At 44.2% G+C, this 16038-nt stretch overlaps 1 protein-coding gene across 1 annotated transcript in view; it reads left to right on the top strand.

Moving 5' to 3' along the window:
* LAMB4 (laminin subunit beta 4) overlaps positions 1 to 16038 on the top strand; it is a 95685-nt gene that overhangs the window by 66596 nt on the left and 13051 nt on the right. The window contains 6 exon segments of the mRNA XM_077758343.1: positions 959 to 1334; positions 4529 to 4689; positions 7657 to 7862; positions 8471 to 8610; positions 11932 to 12080; positions 15521 to 15728. Of these exon segments, the coding sequence (XP_077614469.1) occupies positions 959 to 1334; positions 4529 to 4689; positions 7657 to 7862; positions 8471 to 8610; positions 11932 to 12080; positions 15521 to 15728 (1240 nt within the window).

Here is a 16038-nt window from a genome sequence, read left to right as displayed (position 1 = left end):
AGAGTACGGAGCCTTTTCGGGCTGATTTATTGCACTAGGTAACATGATGCATTTAAGGTCCCTCCATGTCTTTTCATCGCTTGATAAGCTCGTGTCATTTTAGCCCTGAAAAGCATCCCTTACACCGCAGAGTATTTATCTGTCACCTACTGCAGGATACCTTGGTTGCTTCCAAGTTTTGGCCATTCTAAATAAAGCTTCTGTAAACATCAGTCTGCAGGCTTTTGCGCGGACATAAGTTTTCAACTCCTTTGGGTAAATCTGAACAAGCAATTTCCTCCCTTTTGTGAGAATGGATGAATTCTCCTTGTAGAATGGAAAACAGCATGGGTCCGCACACCCAGGCTGGGTTTAACTTAGACAAAGGGGGGTCAGGAGAATTCTTAGAGAGTCTCTGACACACCCGAGCCACCCGTGGGGGATGGCAGCAGCCATTGGTGTGTCATCCGCCAGTAGATCCATGCTACTCGAATTGGTAAAGAAGCCCGTGCAGGGACACTCACAGTAGAGACGGCCCCTAATATTTTCCAGATAGGAACCACGAACGGGTTTGCTAGTGGAATGGAAAGACGGAAGTTATTTAATGACCATTGCCCAGGTCTCTGTAATTATACCAGTTTTAAGTGTTCACCTTAGAAATGGGCATTGAAGGGGGGAGGGGCACACCTGGGTGGCTCAGTCGGTTAAGCGTCTGACTCTTGATTTCAGCCCAGGTCATGATCTCATGGTTCGTGGGATCGAGCCCCAGGTCGGGCTCTTCGCAGATAGAGTGGAGTCTCTTGAGATTCCCTCTCTGCCCCTCTCCCCACTCACTCGGGCACTCGCTGTCTCTCCCTCAATGAATGAAAGAAATGGGCGTTAGGGACATTGTCAGGAGAGAGGAGTGGACTTTATTCTTGAGCTAGTCGTAAGCAAAAAGCCAAAGGACTGACATCCTCTGCTCTTTCTTGTGTTCTAGCATGTGACTGTACCGCAGAAGGTACCCAGAAGCCCGTCTGTGACCAGACCACAGGCATGTGTCGCTGTCCGGAGGGTGTGAGCGGCCCTCGCTGTGATCGCTGTGCCCGGGGTCACAGCCAGGAATTCTCTGCTTGCCTTCCATGTCACCGGTGCTTTGATCAGTGGGACCACACTACTTCCTCCCTCTCCGAAGCAGTGCGAGGGTTAATTGGTCTGGCTGCGAACATGGAAGATAAAAGAGAGACCCTGCTTGTCTGTGAGGCTGACTTCAAAGGCCTCAGAGAGAACATGTCTGAAATAGAAAGGATTTTAAAACATCCCGTTTTCTCATCTGGGGAATTCTTAAAAGTCCAGGATTATCATGACTCTGTTCGGTAAGATTTGTGCCTAAGCGCTAGATAGCCACGTTCCCGGTGCACCTGAACTCCTATTGAACTTTAACGGCTCTCAATTTAGAAACGTACCTATGCGGACAGCAGGGAAAGAATTGTTCGGTTAATAACCGGGCTGGCGATCAGGGTTGTCTGTCTCTTACCTAGTTAGGATTACACGTGATCTTTCCAGATGCCAGTGATGATAACAGCAAGGCAGTCCTTAACTTGATTTGGGAAAGTCCAGACACACCCAGCAGGAGCCAAAAGATGCAAAATCAGAAATAGGGTAGTTCATAATACAAATATTTTTTTTCAATCATGCACTCAGGGGAATTTGCCACATCTTCCCAAATTCTTCAGTTGTTTAGAAACTCATTCATGAATGCAAATGCAAAGTCCTGTAATAAGTATGATCATTTCCTCTAAATGCATTGTCATTTTTATTGTATGTCATTGATTCCTTTTTTTTTTTTTTCATTCATCGAACATTTCTGGAAGTTTGGTTGGTTGTTCTGGGCCAGGGGTCAGCACACCGTAGGCAAAATCCAAGTAGGCCCTGGTTTTGTAAGTGACTCACTGGAACACCACCGAAACCGTGTGGTTGCATATCCTCTGTGGCTGCTTTCCGAGGACAGTGGCCCAGTGGAGTAGTTGTGACAGAAACTAATGGCCCCCAAGGCTTAAAATATTTACTCCCTGGACCTTTACAGAAAAAAGTTTGCTAAATGCTCTGGGCAACAGCAGGATGCATTGGATATAGTTTCCATCCTTCTATGAGCAGATGATCTACTAAGAAACCAAAAAGATTGTGATCTATGGCAAAATATCCCCCATCCCACATAGAAGGTCCTGGATTGAGGAAGAGTTGAGGCTGCAGTTTGGTGTTCTACGAAACACTGGTGGAAATCTAAGGCCATTCATTGTCGCTAGGCAAAAATCCCAGAAGTATATAGTGATCGCTTCCAAGTTAACACAGGGAAAAGGCAGGCTCCTGGGTGGCTCAGTCTGTTAAGTATCCGGCTCAGGCCATGGTCTCACGGTCTGTGGGATCGAGCCCCATGTTGGGTTCTGTGCTGACAGTGCAGAGCCTGCTTGAGACTCTCCGTCTCGGCCCCTCTCCCACTCGCACATGAACAGAGTTACAAAAGGAAGGAGGTACAGTCCCCCCAGATGGCTCAGAGGAAGGGCCACGCAGCTGCAGGGCCCAGGTAAGCCCCGTGGCCAGGTCAGGCCGGCAGGTGAGACAGGTAAAGACCGCTGCGCTGCAGAATTTGGGGAGCTGCGTCCCCAGACCTTCCCACTTTTCGAGAGATGTCAGACCTCCAGATTTTTTTGTGGAAATGTGCCCACTTTAAAATATAGCCGGCTAACCCAACACTGCTTTGAAAAAGCACTGCACAGGCCAAATAAATGTGTGTTGAGAAGGGGCTTGGGCCCATGGACCACTGGTTTGTCGTTATAGCAAATGGCGAACAAAGTGGAACTGAGAAAGCAGAATGAGCCAGTCCACGGTGGGCATGCTAAACAAAGAGACCACAGGACCCCCGGGGCCAGGCCTGCAGCGATGAGGAACTCGGGGAGCACTGGGCCTCTTCTGCCAGGAGCCTGCACGCCTGTCCTCTCCTGCTCTGCCTGCTGAGCTCCCATTCCTCCTCCGCAACCACCAAAACACCACCACCTCCATGACGCCTTCCATGATTTCCTCAGAAAAAGACATGTGTTTCCTTCCCCATCTTCCCACTTCTTTGTGCTTCACTGGTCATTGCCTCCCGGGGGAGCCTTGAAAACAGAGGCTACCCGTTTATTCAGCTTATATTCACCAGGCTGGGTTTAGTTCTACGGCAAATGTCTTCTGGGCAAATTACAAATGAAAGGAGGGGAAGGACAGGGAACCGAGGACGTCGTGGGTATAGATTCCGTGACGGGAATCACTGCTGTGTGGCCTTGGGCAAGTTGTTTCACTTCTCCTACCTTCTGTTTCTTCATCAGGAAAGGGGATAGCATCTCTGTTCAAGGTGTCTTGTGAGAATTACTCAGACAAGCCACCTAGTATGATGTCTGGTGCGTTGTAAGTGCTTCAGGAGTAACCATTATAATGGCAGTGACCACACCGTATTCCATTGTTGGTGTTGATGTTATTACTATTAGTCTGATGAGTTGTAGTCCTGACAGTTGGCCCGTGAAGGAAAAGTCTATAGATCAGAAGGGAGAGTTAGAGCCGAAAATGCTAGGAAACGTTAGCTAATGCTTGGCACTTCAGCCAAGATAAATTAGCCTCGTGGATTCATATTGTAATTTTCCTCAACGGTGCCCTCCAAGATTTGCACTGGATTTCCTTATCACGAGGGATATAGTAATTATTTATTTGAACCCACTGTGTATGCTGAACCCAGTAAATTGAAGTGGGACAGAGACGTGTGCCATGGAGAAGGTGAGGAGAATGAACATACCCAGGGGTGCTCACGGCAACAAGGAAACTTCCTTGTCACTCGTGGGAATTAAAAGCTAAGCCCTTGGGGCACCTGGGTGGCTCAGTCAGTTAAGCATAGACTCTTAATTTCAGTTCAGGTCATGATCTCCCAGTTCAGGAGTTTGAGCCCCACATTGGGCTCTGCACTGACAGCACAGAGCCTGCTTGGAATTTTCTCTTTCTCTCTTCCTCTCTCTCTGTCCCTCCCCCCACCAAATAGATAAATAACCTTAAAAACAAATTGAGACCTTGTACAGAAGTAGTACTAGAAGTAGCCTTGCTGCAAGCAAGATCTATTCTAAGTAAAGAACTGGATTTTACCGTAGGCTGGTTTTACTAAGGCCTTCTGTGTTGAAAACTGAATGTAGATTGGATCTCATTGATTTAAGTGAACCATGTCTGAATACATGTTCTGGAAAACCCAAAGCAAAAGAGGGCAGAAAGAGCATAAACAGTTGAAATGGAAAGATTCAAAGCCTTTGTTCTACTAGACCTTGTAGGCTGATCGTAGTTTGAGTGATGCTGAAACAGTCCAGGCAGCTGAATTAACAAGAAAGAGAGAAACCATAAACAGAACTATAAACTGTCAAACAAAACATCGGGGAAGAAGGATCTGTTTGAATTATGAGGCTACCTAATAACGAGGGCACTTTTTAGGTGTTTTTTCACTGATCTATCAAAAGTAACACAAGCTTTGCTACCTTCACTCTCATTTCCCCTCCAGGGAACAAGTCACGCAGCTAAGTGTGCAGCTGAAAGCGGTGCATGAGTTTCGAGATCTGAGAGAAACACTGGTGACAATGAAGAACGAAGCCGACCGCTTACTTGAAGATCTTCGGAAAGAAGTTGATTTGCGCTCCAGAGCCCGTAATGCACACATCATGGGTAAGAGAGAAGAGGCACATCAACGTTTATGGACAAAGGCTGATGAAGTCCATAGTGTGTTCCATGAGTGAATTGCCCTGTGCTCATTGACATAGTGTCTGGGCACTTTAGGACGTGAAAACACACCCATTGAAGGTCTTATTTGTACATGAGTATTTCAACTTTGTAAACGTTGCAGAGCCTGGGTGGCCTTTGCCAGAAATGATGAGCAAAGCTAACGAAGTCTGATCCTCCATTCCCAGCAACCACAAATGCACAGGCACGTGAGGTCAGAAGGACCCCAGCAACATGTCTCATAAGAACTTTGTAGAGATTCGGAGTCGTGTAACGTACAAAAAGCCCTTCATTCATCTTACGCTGTTAAAATGAATGGGAGTCACGCCAGAGCAGAGATTGACTTGGAGCCAAAATGGAACGCAAAAGCAAAACTTTGATTAGCTCATCTCCTAATCTCTGATGAGATCGCTGTTTTATATCTAGAAACAGATAACCTGTTACTACCGGGAGAGGCAGCCCTGAACCTACGCTCCCCTAACCCACCTAATGGAGAGGTACAGGGAAAACGTGCACAAAGCTCATCTCAAGGCACAGACGTTGCCAGCGTCTCCTTAGCCTGTGTGCATGCTCCAGTTTTTCATCGGATCTCGACCTGAAAGAGAATTATGACCCTCAAGGAAGGTCTAAGTTTAGTGAAATAACTAGGGATGGTGCTCCGTAAGGACTATGGAGAGTAAGGGATTTGCTCCGATTCCTATCTGGAAGAAGGTGCCCGTCAGTGGGGTGCCGGGACACATATGCTGTGGCTGGGGGGGTTGGTGTGGGGGTGATTTCCCAACTCCGGGAAGCTGCTGGGGAAGGCAGGCAGCTCGCGATCATCTCACCGTGTTGCAAAGCAAGCCGCCCGAGCCCCGGTGCCTCAAGCCTGCGCGCTGTGGGAGTTCCCAGAGGCTGCCCCCCCTCCAGAGTGCTGCAGAACTAGACTGGGATGTTCCAAAACCAACTGGTCCCTCCACAGACATCAGTGATGCCCAGAAAGCCTTGGCTCTTCCCTCAGAGTCAAAGGAACAAGCAGTGACTCGGAAAAAGGACCTTCAACTGTCGCCATCCAGATGGCCACTATAGAGCTGTTCGTGGCACGGACGATCTGGACCGGCATCTAAAAATCCACACGTGGACAGAGAGAGAGAGTGTAGATTAGGCTGTGAGGACAGAGTCCATCTCAGGGGCAACTGAAGCCTGCTTGGCCCCTCGCAGTGTCCCCCGGAGCCAGCGCTCTGCACCTCGTCCCCTGCCCAGGACGCAGCCAGCGGAGGGGCCTCTGTCTGGAACATGCCAGATAAAGGTGGTCTCGACTTTTTTTCTGCTGGGGACTCCTGGCAATTTTGTGGAGCTTCTGGAACTTTCCCAGGATGTTTCAAAATGTAATCAAATCACATTGAGCTACCTTTCAGTACGATTTCAAAAAGAAAAGGCATCAGCGGTCACCGGAGCCAACTAGGAAGAAAGGGACACTGCCCCCAGGTTAATCCTTTCAAGCTCGCAATCCAGCAGCAATTCCTGAAGCTTCCCCTGGATGCCTGACAGTGTGCAGGGCAGTAGAGATGGGGCGGGGCGAACAGCAAGTCCTTGCCCTGAGTTACTCCCGTCCACAGGGGAGGACAGGCACGGAAGGCAGCCCCAAACAACGACAGGCCTGTATTACGGCATCTTCAAGCCACAGAGGAACAGAGCAGAACAGAACTCTTCCTGGGTTTACTGGGAAAGGCTCTGGGAAGCAGGTGACCTCTGACTTGGAGTTCACAAATGAAGATAAAGTTTGCCAGAGAAACAAAGGCAGAAAATCATCCCAAGCAAGAGGAAGGGGCCGTTGTCTGTGCCCGAATTACGGTCGTGTGGGGGTCAAGATCAGGACCCTGCACCTCGCATTCCTAAGATACAGAGTTAAAATGTCAACTCCTCCTCGACTCTCATTTGCAGTACAAGGTACCGTATCACATTCACGAGTTTGTATTTTACCGTAAGTCTGGAAAATACAGAAAAGTGCTTAAGAGCACTTCTGACCTTGACTTATAAAATCAACTCCTGACTTTGTCTCTTACTGTCAGTGAGACCTCAGGCAGATAACTTACCTCCTCAGAGGCTCATTTTCTCACGTGGGAAATGGGGGCAATCGCACCAAGGCGACCTCACGGTATTCTGTGGATAGGAAGGGCGGACACTGACAGAAGTTCAGGCAGGTAGAAAACGCTCGGCAATGAGAGCCATTTTCATTAGCCTCAACATCAGAGGTCAGCAAACTACAATCCACCAGCAGCTTCTACCCAGAGCCTATTTTTACAAGTGAAGTTTCGTCAGGAGACAACCTCACCTGCTTGCTGACGTATTGCCTGTGGCTGTTTTCACTCTACAGGGCAGAAGTGAGAAGCTGTGACAGACAGGCTGTGGCCGGCAAGCCTAAAGCATTTATTCCCTGGCCCTTTCCCGGACAAATTCGGCAACTCTTCCATATAGTTAGGTAAACTGGGTTGGTGTCTCGTGTTAGGGTACATATAGGTAGTCACCACTAATACTAATCAATGCACAGCTAATACATTTGTGAAACACTTGGCAGAGTGTTGTCATATTATTTCACTGCATCCTCACAAATTACCATTAAACAGACACAATCTAAGCAGTTAGCCAATTTGCTCCAGGACACAGCCAGACAGTAAAGGGTAAAGCCAACACTCAACCCCTGTCCACAAGATACACCTCAACCCTCAACGCTCTATACCCATTCTACCGATATCTGTTTCCTTATGCTATCCTTCCCATTGCCGGTAAATTCAAGGAAGACGATGACGAATTTTTGTACCGACCGTTGCGACCCAGACAATGGTCAATCTGTGAACGAGTTGTCCTGATGACCAATATGTAATTGCATTTGTCTTCACACAATTTATCTGACCTCAATTTGCATTAATATAGATTCCTCAGAGACTATCAAGAGGCATTATCAGAGGTCATCGTCTGCTGAAAAGAAAATTAACGAGACCACTTCTATCATAAAAAACTCTGAAAAGACCAGGCGTGACTTACTTCACATCTTCGATAAGCTAAGCTCGAGAGAAAACTTGCCATTGGAAAAATTAAAACAGATTACAGTACCAGATATCCAAATCCTGATGGAAAAGGTAAATACTCATGACGGTATAGTGTTGGTAGTTTCTACTTGGTACACAGATCTCTTCAATCGTATATCCTTGTCTTACGTTTTATTTTCTTATTTTTATTTTATAAATGTGAAATATAAATAACATATATGCTCTGTTCAATAAGATAGAAACAATATAAACACATTTACATTTTGTTTTTTATATTCTAAGTCAACGTGTGAGAAAATTCAGAGTAAGACTGTGGCTTAATTTAGTATTTTATATTTATTTATATTATTTGCTGTTTCCACAATGGTACAGATTATGGTCATATACTCCTCCTGCTCCACTGTAAGTAAAAGGTAATTTTTAATTTAAAAAAAAAGTGAAATGAACATGTGAGGAACGCTAGATATTTGACTGGTTTCCCCAAAGACTTCAGTGTAAAAGAATGGCATTGAGTGACATGATGCCGACGAGAGATTCAGATATTTGGGTGCCTAGAAAGATTTCCTGGTTGTGTCCGTGAACCACTGTTGAAGAAATGCATATGCATAGAGCTCTGCTTTGCCTCAGTGACCCCGGGTGGCGTTGCAAAAAACTCTGCCAGTATGTTGCTTTTGAACCTAAATCATTTCTCCTGTGAGGTGTGTGGGGACTCAGGGGACATGTCGTGTGTGCTCCCGCCCTGTGGCTCCCGGACCCTCTCCAGCAAAGCCCTCCAGCAAGCTCAGGAAACAGAGTCCGCGATTCGTGCTTTGAGCGACCAGGTTCCAGGCTGGAAGACTCGGGGAAATATGTCTTCTCTTGTTCTACTTGTAAGGCTGTAGCAGTAAAAAGAGAAGAGCAAACTGAAATTTTTAAAACTGCCATTTAACTTCTAAGGGGAAGGATAGCTTCTAGATATTAGGTGTTCATATGCTTGGAAAGATAGGATTAAGAATACAGATGTGTGTGGATGTAAATGTGCATTTAGAGGTATGTGTGAATATTGACATATTTTCTATTACATATGTATTACCTATACATGTGTAAATATATATTTTTGTATATGTGTGTATTTATACCCAGAACCTGAGGGAAACACAGAACCTGAAGCAGCTCCAGGCTCTGCGCTGTCAGCACAGAACCCCATGCAGGGCTTGAGCCAAGAGCTGTGAAATCATGACCTGAGCCAAAGTCAGACACTCGACTGACTGACCACCCAGGTGGCCCTAGAGTTTAATTTTAGAAAATATTTTATTTTTAAGAGAGGGAGTGTGTGTGAGAGTGGGGAAGAGGTGGAGAGAGAGAGGAAGACACAAAATCTGAAGCAGCTCCAGGCTCTGAGCTGCCAGCACAGAGCCCGACTCGGGGCTCCATCTCACAGACCACGAGATCAGGACCTGAGCCAAAGTTGGACGTTTAATGCCCGAGCCCCCCATGTGCCCCAAAAAATATTTTAATAGGAATAGACCCAAACGCCTCATACTCCTTCTTATGTTGATAGACATTTTAATATTTAAGTACCTGATAATTGAGTCTCTAATAATTTCAAATGTTTTCATTTATTTTTCCGGTCATATCAGTAAATGAGAATAATATCTAATTGCCTAGTTTTCTTTAGGTTTCTTTTTATGAATACATTATGTTCATCTTGAAATGACGAATGCAATTTTAGGCATTCTGTAAATACACTGGATTCATCTGTAACCAAGATGACGACGTGTGCCCTAAGTTGCTCTGTTTTTGACCATATACATAGAGTCTTTGATGAAGAGGAACAATCAAAGAGCTGAATTTCTTTCTACAACATAAGTTAAATATTAGAGCAGTTAGCATTCCTGTTTGTTAGCAACAGAAACCAACTCCTGAAAAACACAAAAAAGGAAATGTACGCCATTACTTCTGGGTCTCAGAATCCATAGAAGGATAGAGGGCCAAGCTCGAGAATGGCCGAGAATCATGCTTAAGAGTGTATGTGTGTGTGCACACGCGTGTGTGTGAGAGAGAGAGAGAAAGAGATGAGCGTGCGTACACACACATACACGTGGATACATGTGCGTGCAGGGCACGCACGCGCACACACACGTGCGCCCGCACACACACTCCAACAGTCTCCTCCTTGAGCCTCACCTGCATGAGCCTGAGCCCTTACTCCCACACCCCAGAATCCCGAGTTCCGGAACTCGCCTCTGATGAGCCAAGCTGAAGGATATCCCTGCACACACTAAACGTTGAAAATGTTTATTTACACAGTCCTAAGTCTGCATCGCTACATAGTTTTCACTTGTACGCTGTTCACTCTTTTAACAAATATTCATTGGGTACCTATTATGTGTGAGACATTTACCTGGGTGCTGGGAACACGGCAGTGAGCTAACAAATGCAAACCCTGGTCCTGCGTCCTGCTGGTTACAATAATCCCTACTGCCCCTTCTCAAAAACTCAGAAATCTCACCTCATTTAACTAAGCTCTGCGTTCAGCTTTTAAAAGATAGCCCCTGAAGTGTGTTTTAGCAGAATCTGGCTTAAGCAGCATACACATGAAGAACTGGAAAGGATTGGGGCGGGAGTTTTCATGTTGATAAAGTGGTATGCTCTTTTCCTCTTGATTAGAAAGGGGGAACAGCGCCAGAAAAGATTGTAAGAGAATTCTCAGGAGTCCATTGTGACAGAAGATGGATTGCAGAGAGGGGTTTGAAGAGTGAAGTAATTTTGCGGCCTCTTTCTTTCGGAATATGGCATCGACTAACCCATACAGATTCCATCCCTATACTCTGGTGTTTTCCTGGCCAGAGTAATTATTTCTGGAATTCTCGTTTTACTCCTATGCATTCTTACTTACTGCTAACCATTTTATTTCGTTTTTTATTGAGATATAATTGACACATAACATTGTGTTCGTTTTAGGTGTATCACATGATGGTTTGATAGATGTATATATGGCAAAAATGATTAACATAATAACTCTGACATCCATCGCCTCACACAGTTACATTTTTTTCTTGCGTTGGGAACTTTTAAGAACTGTCTTTGCAATAGCTAGCCATTTTAAGGTTTTCAAAGTTCTAGAGAATTAAGGAACAGCTCTCCACCAAGCGAAGATACATATTTTTAATCATGGAAATATTTCTTTTCTGTTTCATCATTTGCCAATGGCTGCAATGAAACCCTTTTCCACAAAATCTGTACAGCTCAAATTAAGCCGGCTCCTTTTGTGAGGAAATAAAGGGCGATTTTTTTTTCCTAATTGTGTTTGATCCTAATTAGCTCCACTTCTGTCACAATTAATTTATTCAATACAGCTCAACTTGCTGGTGATATTGTCCTATTGCTTTCTGGGGTTTTTTTCTCTCTTTCTCTAACTTGTTGGAATCTCAAGAAAAGCCCAGAACCTTTCTCAAATCACATAATTAAGAATTTGCACTTCTGGGGGGCAAGTCTTTTCGACCTATCATTTCTCCACCAAATGTACAAAGTGTTTGGGATTTAACTTTGTAGGCTGCTCCGAGCTCAAACTCATTTATTAAAAGGAGGAATGCTTTCTTTTTAGCTTTTAAAGAAAGTACATTATTTGAACTTGAGGAGTGTTGAGAAGAGTGACTATTTTTACTGACATAAAATAATACTCAACTTATTAAGCACAATGGCCACAAAAAGAGTCCTAAATAATTTACTGATGATATAGCATGCAAAAGTCTCATTAAATCAGAATTTGTGTTTCATATTTGTGTCAGGAAAAATCATTAATACTAGGCCATTATGGATTTCAAATAGCAGTGTTGATCACTAATAATGTTTTCAGAGAGAAATTCACTTTTTTTTTGAGATTTTAAGGACTCTCTATACCCAACACGGGGCTTAAACTCACGACCCCAAGATCAAGGGTTGCGTGCTCTACTGACGGAGCCAGCCAGGCACCACAAGATAAATTCACGTTATTAAGACAACATGATAATGAAAACAAATATCACTTTTTAAAGGAATCCTTTAAAATAAATCTTTTGTTTAATTACCTAGACTTCGGTTTTGTTTTTAGTGAATTCCAGCTGGCCCAGCTAAGTGATGAAACGTCACACATGTTCCTAACTGTTGTGTTTCCTCGTCTTGTTATTCTTTTCTTATTCCAGCTCCAAAATATAAGTAAACTGACAGAAGTCTCCAAAGACAATGCCTTACAGCTGAGCGAGAAACTGAGGACTATGAAAAACCAAAGTGAATCTGAAGAAGAAAAAATGAGTCTTTTGATCAAAAAACTGAAAAAGTTTTTGTCGGGTAATAAAAAAATGTATTTTGGGACTAGTTTTTGTTTCTTTAACTTTTTCTTTTCCTTTTTTAAATTTAATGTATACTCAAACAGCACAACCAATTCCAAATTACATTTAGTGGAAATGAAATGCGTAAATCAGATATACTCCTTAATTTAATATTTCTTAATGACAATAGTCCCAAAATATGAACTGTGTACCCAAAAAATATAGCTATCTGTGTAAGATCAGTTTAGTGATAAAAAATTTTTAGATCCTAGAATTGAGTTGAAATTTCAAGCAATGAACTTGGCGTTTGAAGTTATATGTTTTTTAAAGAAAAATGTCTGACATGGTGATTCTGTCAGATTCCCTAAGGTTAGGAAAATCTAACCTGATGTTCTCTGCTGACAGACTGTATGAGATCGAGGTGTACCAAATTTTGGTTAGTCTATCAAATACTATAGTGAAGTGGTATCTAAAATATCCGATGTTAACTATCATGGGGATTACTTCCCAAGTTTCATATTGGTTCTCTGTGATTGAGCAAAAGGAACTATTTGTGATTCATTACTGTTACAATTACAATGTTATATCCCTCATTGTACTTTATTTTGGGAAAGGTTTATTTTATTTTATTTTTTAGAAGATTATTTTAAACTATAGAGAATTATTAGCTGAAGATAAAAATCACATAGTACAGCTGAAAATTGACCTAAAAATCTCACACTCTGCAAGTAAGGTAGTTTGAATACACAGAATTAATCTTACGAGGCTTTCTTCTCCATCACCATCTTCCAGAGTCAATAATTTAACGCTCCTCACGTGCATTAACTGACAGCTGGGATGTCTGTTACGATCGTTGCAACCACTTTGTTAATCCATTTAATATTTGTAAGAGACCCCTGTGGCCGATTATTCTTCCCATCTCAGTGTTACTAGATATTGTATTAGCTGCTCTAGTCCTGATTTTCAAAATGAGAAGAAACGTAGGCAGTACAAATAATCAGTAAAAATAACCAAAGTAATCACTAAAAATGAATGGGGGCAGAATCAGTTCCCTGGACATTTTGCCTGATTGTTCAAAAGCAAACTTCCAGTGAGTCAGCTAGATGGACTCGTATCGGCTAGACACAGATCCAGGAACTGGCTGGCGTGAGGAACGTGTTGGCGATTTCTGCAAATATGGGTCAGTTCGGGCACGAAAACCAAAACTAAACTGAACTACCAGACCTGCAGTGTGAAAATGGTGCAATAATACACCTCTGGGCCCCAGCGATGGTTCAAGGGCAAGTTCAGCTGCTTTCCACCTCCTTCCCTGGGTCATAGAGCCTATTCCCTTACCAGTCATATTTCTTGTTGCTGCTGAATACGTTTCCAATTTTAAAAAATGTACTTTAATTACCCTAAGGAAGTGAAAAATAAAACTGTGTCCAGATTATTACAACAACAATTAGGTAAAGGGAAAAATCCTATTCCATGAAAGAAGCTTCTCTGATCTGGGCCCCAAGACCCTTAGTCACTGGGAAGCAATACCCTTCACTCACCAATTTCTTCTCCTCTACCTTTTCCAGAAAGCCAAATAAAAGTATTGTTAAATTGCATGATGGCTACACTATTTAGTTCTTCTTGACCCTCTTAATATTCTCTTGTGGTCTGAATTCCCTATTAACAAAGTTAGTCCCATATACAGATTTTGAATTTGTGATCTAGTCATTAATGCCAATAATTTTTTATAACAGGAAATACTATTTCTTACAAGAGCCAACTCCCCGAGCACAGTACATTCTGTTTAAAGTATGATTTTAATTTATTCACCAAATTGTCGCCTTTTTTTTAAACATGACAGGAAGTAAAACATTCCTTTTGTATGAGACAAAACAGCTAAAGCAAAAATGATCACAAACGGGATATATACTCATGTCACTCAAAAGCTAAAAGCTGTCTGGGTGCCGCCGTCTCCTGAAGAAAGTCCAAGTTCGTCAGCCTCACACTGAGAGGTTCCTGTGTCCTGCTCCCAGCCCTTCGGGACTTCGGGGCCCCTCCCCACCCCCATTTAGACTCCACTCTCCCACCAGCAGAGATCTGATCATCGCTCCCGGGTCTGGGCTCCGGAGGTTCCCTCGGTTTAGAATGCTCTGACCCCTGCCTTCACCCCACATTTCCACGTCTAATCTCACTGTCCTCCATGCTCAGTTTATGTGCCTTTCTGAGGTTCTTCCTGAAATTTCCTCCTCCCTCTGGGCCCCATACCATTTCATCTTTTTTTTTTTTTTTAAATTTTTAATGTTTTATTTATTTCTGAGAGAGAGAAAGAGAGACAGTGCGAGCAGGGGAGGGTCAGAGAGAGAGGGAGACACAGAATCTGAAGCAGGCTCCAGGCTCCGAGCTGTCAGCACAGAGCCCGACGCGGGGCTCGAACCCACGAACCGCGAGATCATGACCTGAGCCGAAGTCGGACGCTTAACCGCCTGAGCCACGCAGGCGCCCTCATTTTGTCTTATATCTATTGCTTCTGTTCTTATGTGATCAGTATTTACATGGAACGGCTTAGATTCCCCCACGTGATGGGAAACCCCTCGAGGATTAGAGCGCCATCTCCCCGCGTGGGACATAGCATTCTGCCTCAGTCAGGAGCCGGAAAGGCACAAAGAGTTACCAGCCTGAACCCTAATGGTCCATCTTCTGCTTCAGTTCTCAGGGACGACCAATTTTATTTTCCTGAAAAGCAGGGCATGTGTGTATGTAACAGTTTCTTTATAATAAATTACTCATCAGGTGCTCTCCCCGTATGATCACATTGCCTTCTCAAAATAGGACTTTGGTGTTGTCCAGTTATGGAGATGGGCGACGATTGTGAGCGTTTTTAAGGTCATGGAGGACTAGAATGGACTTTTGTTGAGTCCAAACCTTGTGCTTCCCCAATGCCTCACTGCATTTGAATCTTTTAAGTATATTTATTTTTGAGGGAGTGTGAGCAGGGGAGGGTCAGAGAGAGGGGGGACAGGGGACCCAAGGGGCTCTGAGCTGTCAGCACAGAGCCTGACGCGGGGCTCGAACTCACGAACCGTGAGATCATGACCTGAGCCCAAGTTGAAGGCTCAACTGACTGAGCCACCCCGGCGCCCCCACTGTATTTGAATCCTAACGACCTGCATCTAAACGTTTTAATTGCTTTTGAATCGGTGCTTGAATAGTTCTTGGGAGTATGTTTTGTGGAACATAAACAATATTCCAAGTCGGTAGGTTTTCATTTTTCCGGCAGTCATTTGTGCAGCATGTATTCAGAGAGGAGGGGAAACTGAGGATGAAGAAGAATCTGGGGAAACAGGCAACCTAATCCCTCTATGCTAGGGATACATAATCAAGTGCAAGTACATTTGATTTAGAGTTCGTTCTGGTTGTATTTACAAGATATAGTGCTGAATAAGGAGACACAATGACCTAAAACCCACTTTCTTATTTAAGAGGAAAACGTGCCTCCCGAGGACATAGAGAAGGTTGCAAGCCATGTACTTGACATCCACCTACCAATAACGTCACAAAACCTAACCCATGAACTTGACAAGATACGGAAACTGACACAGCTCTGTGAGGACTACAGAGCAGATGAGGGCAGGCTAAATATGGCAGCGGATGAGGCCCGGAAGGTTTTGGTGAAAGCAAACGGAGCTGAGTAAGTACAATAATAATATTCCCATTCCTGTTCTCACAGACCATCTGCTAAAAGACCATCTGCAAAATATTTGTGTGAGGGGTTATTTAACGTCCAAATGAAATTACCCTCCAGTAGTTCAATGCCCACCGTGAAGGCTGCAAGTCCTTTGCAGGTGCAGCTGGGGAATTGGGAGGCAGTGGGTGAGGACACAGGTTCTCCATTTGCCTTACACTCAGAATGCCTTTCCAGGGGCGCCTGGGTGGTTTAGTCAGCTGAGCGTCCGACTGTCGCTCAGGTCATGATCTCGCGGTTCGTGGGTTCGAGCCCC

The sequence above is a fragment of the Crocuta crocuta genome, unplaced genomic scaffold, assembly GCF_008692635.1.
Source record: "Crocuta crocuta isolate KB4526 unplaced genomic scaffold, BGI_CrCroc_1.0 scaffold103, whole genome shotgun sequence".
Lineage (NCBI taxonomy): Eukaryota > Metazoa > Chordata > Mammalia > Carnivora > Hyaenidae > Crocuta > Crocuta crocuta.
Note: the sequence above shows the minus strand (reverse complement) of the source record. Positions and strands in the feature narration are given on the sequence as shown.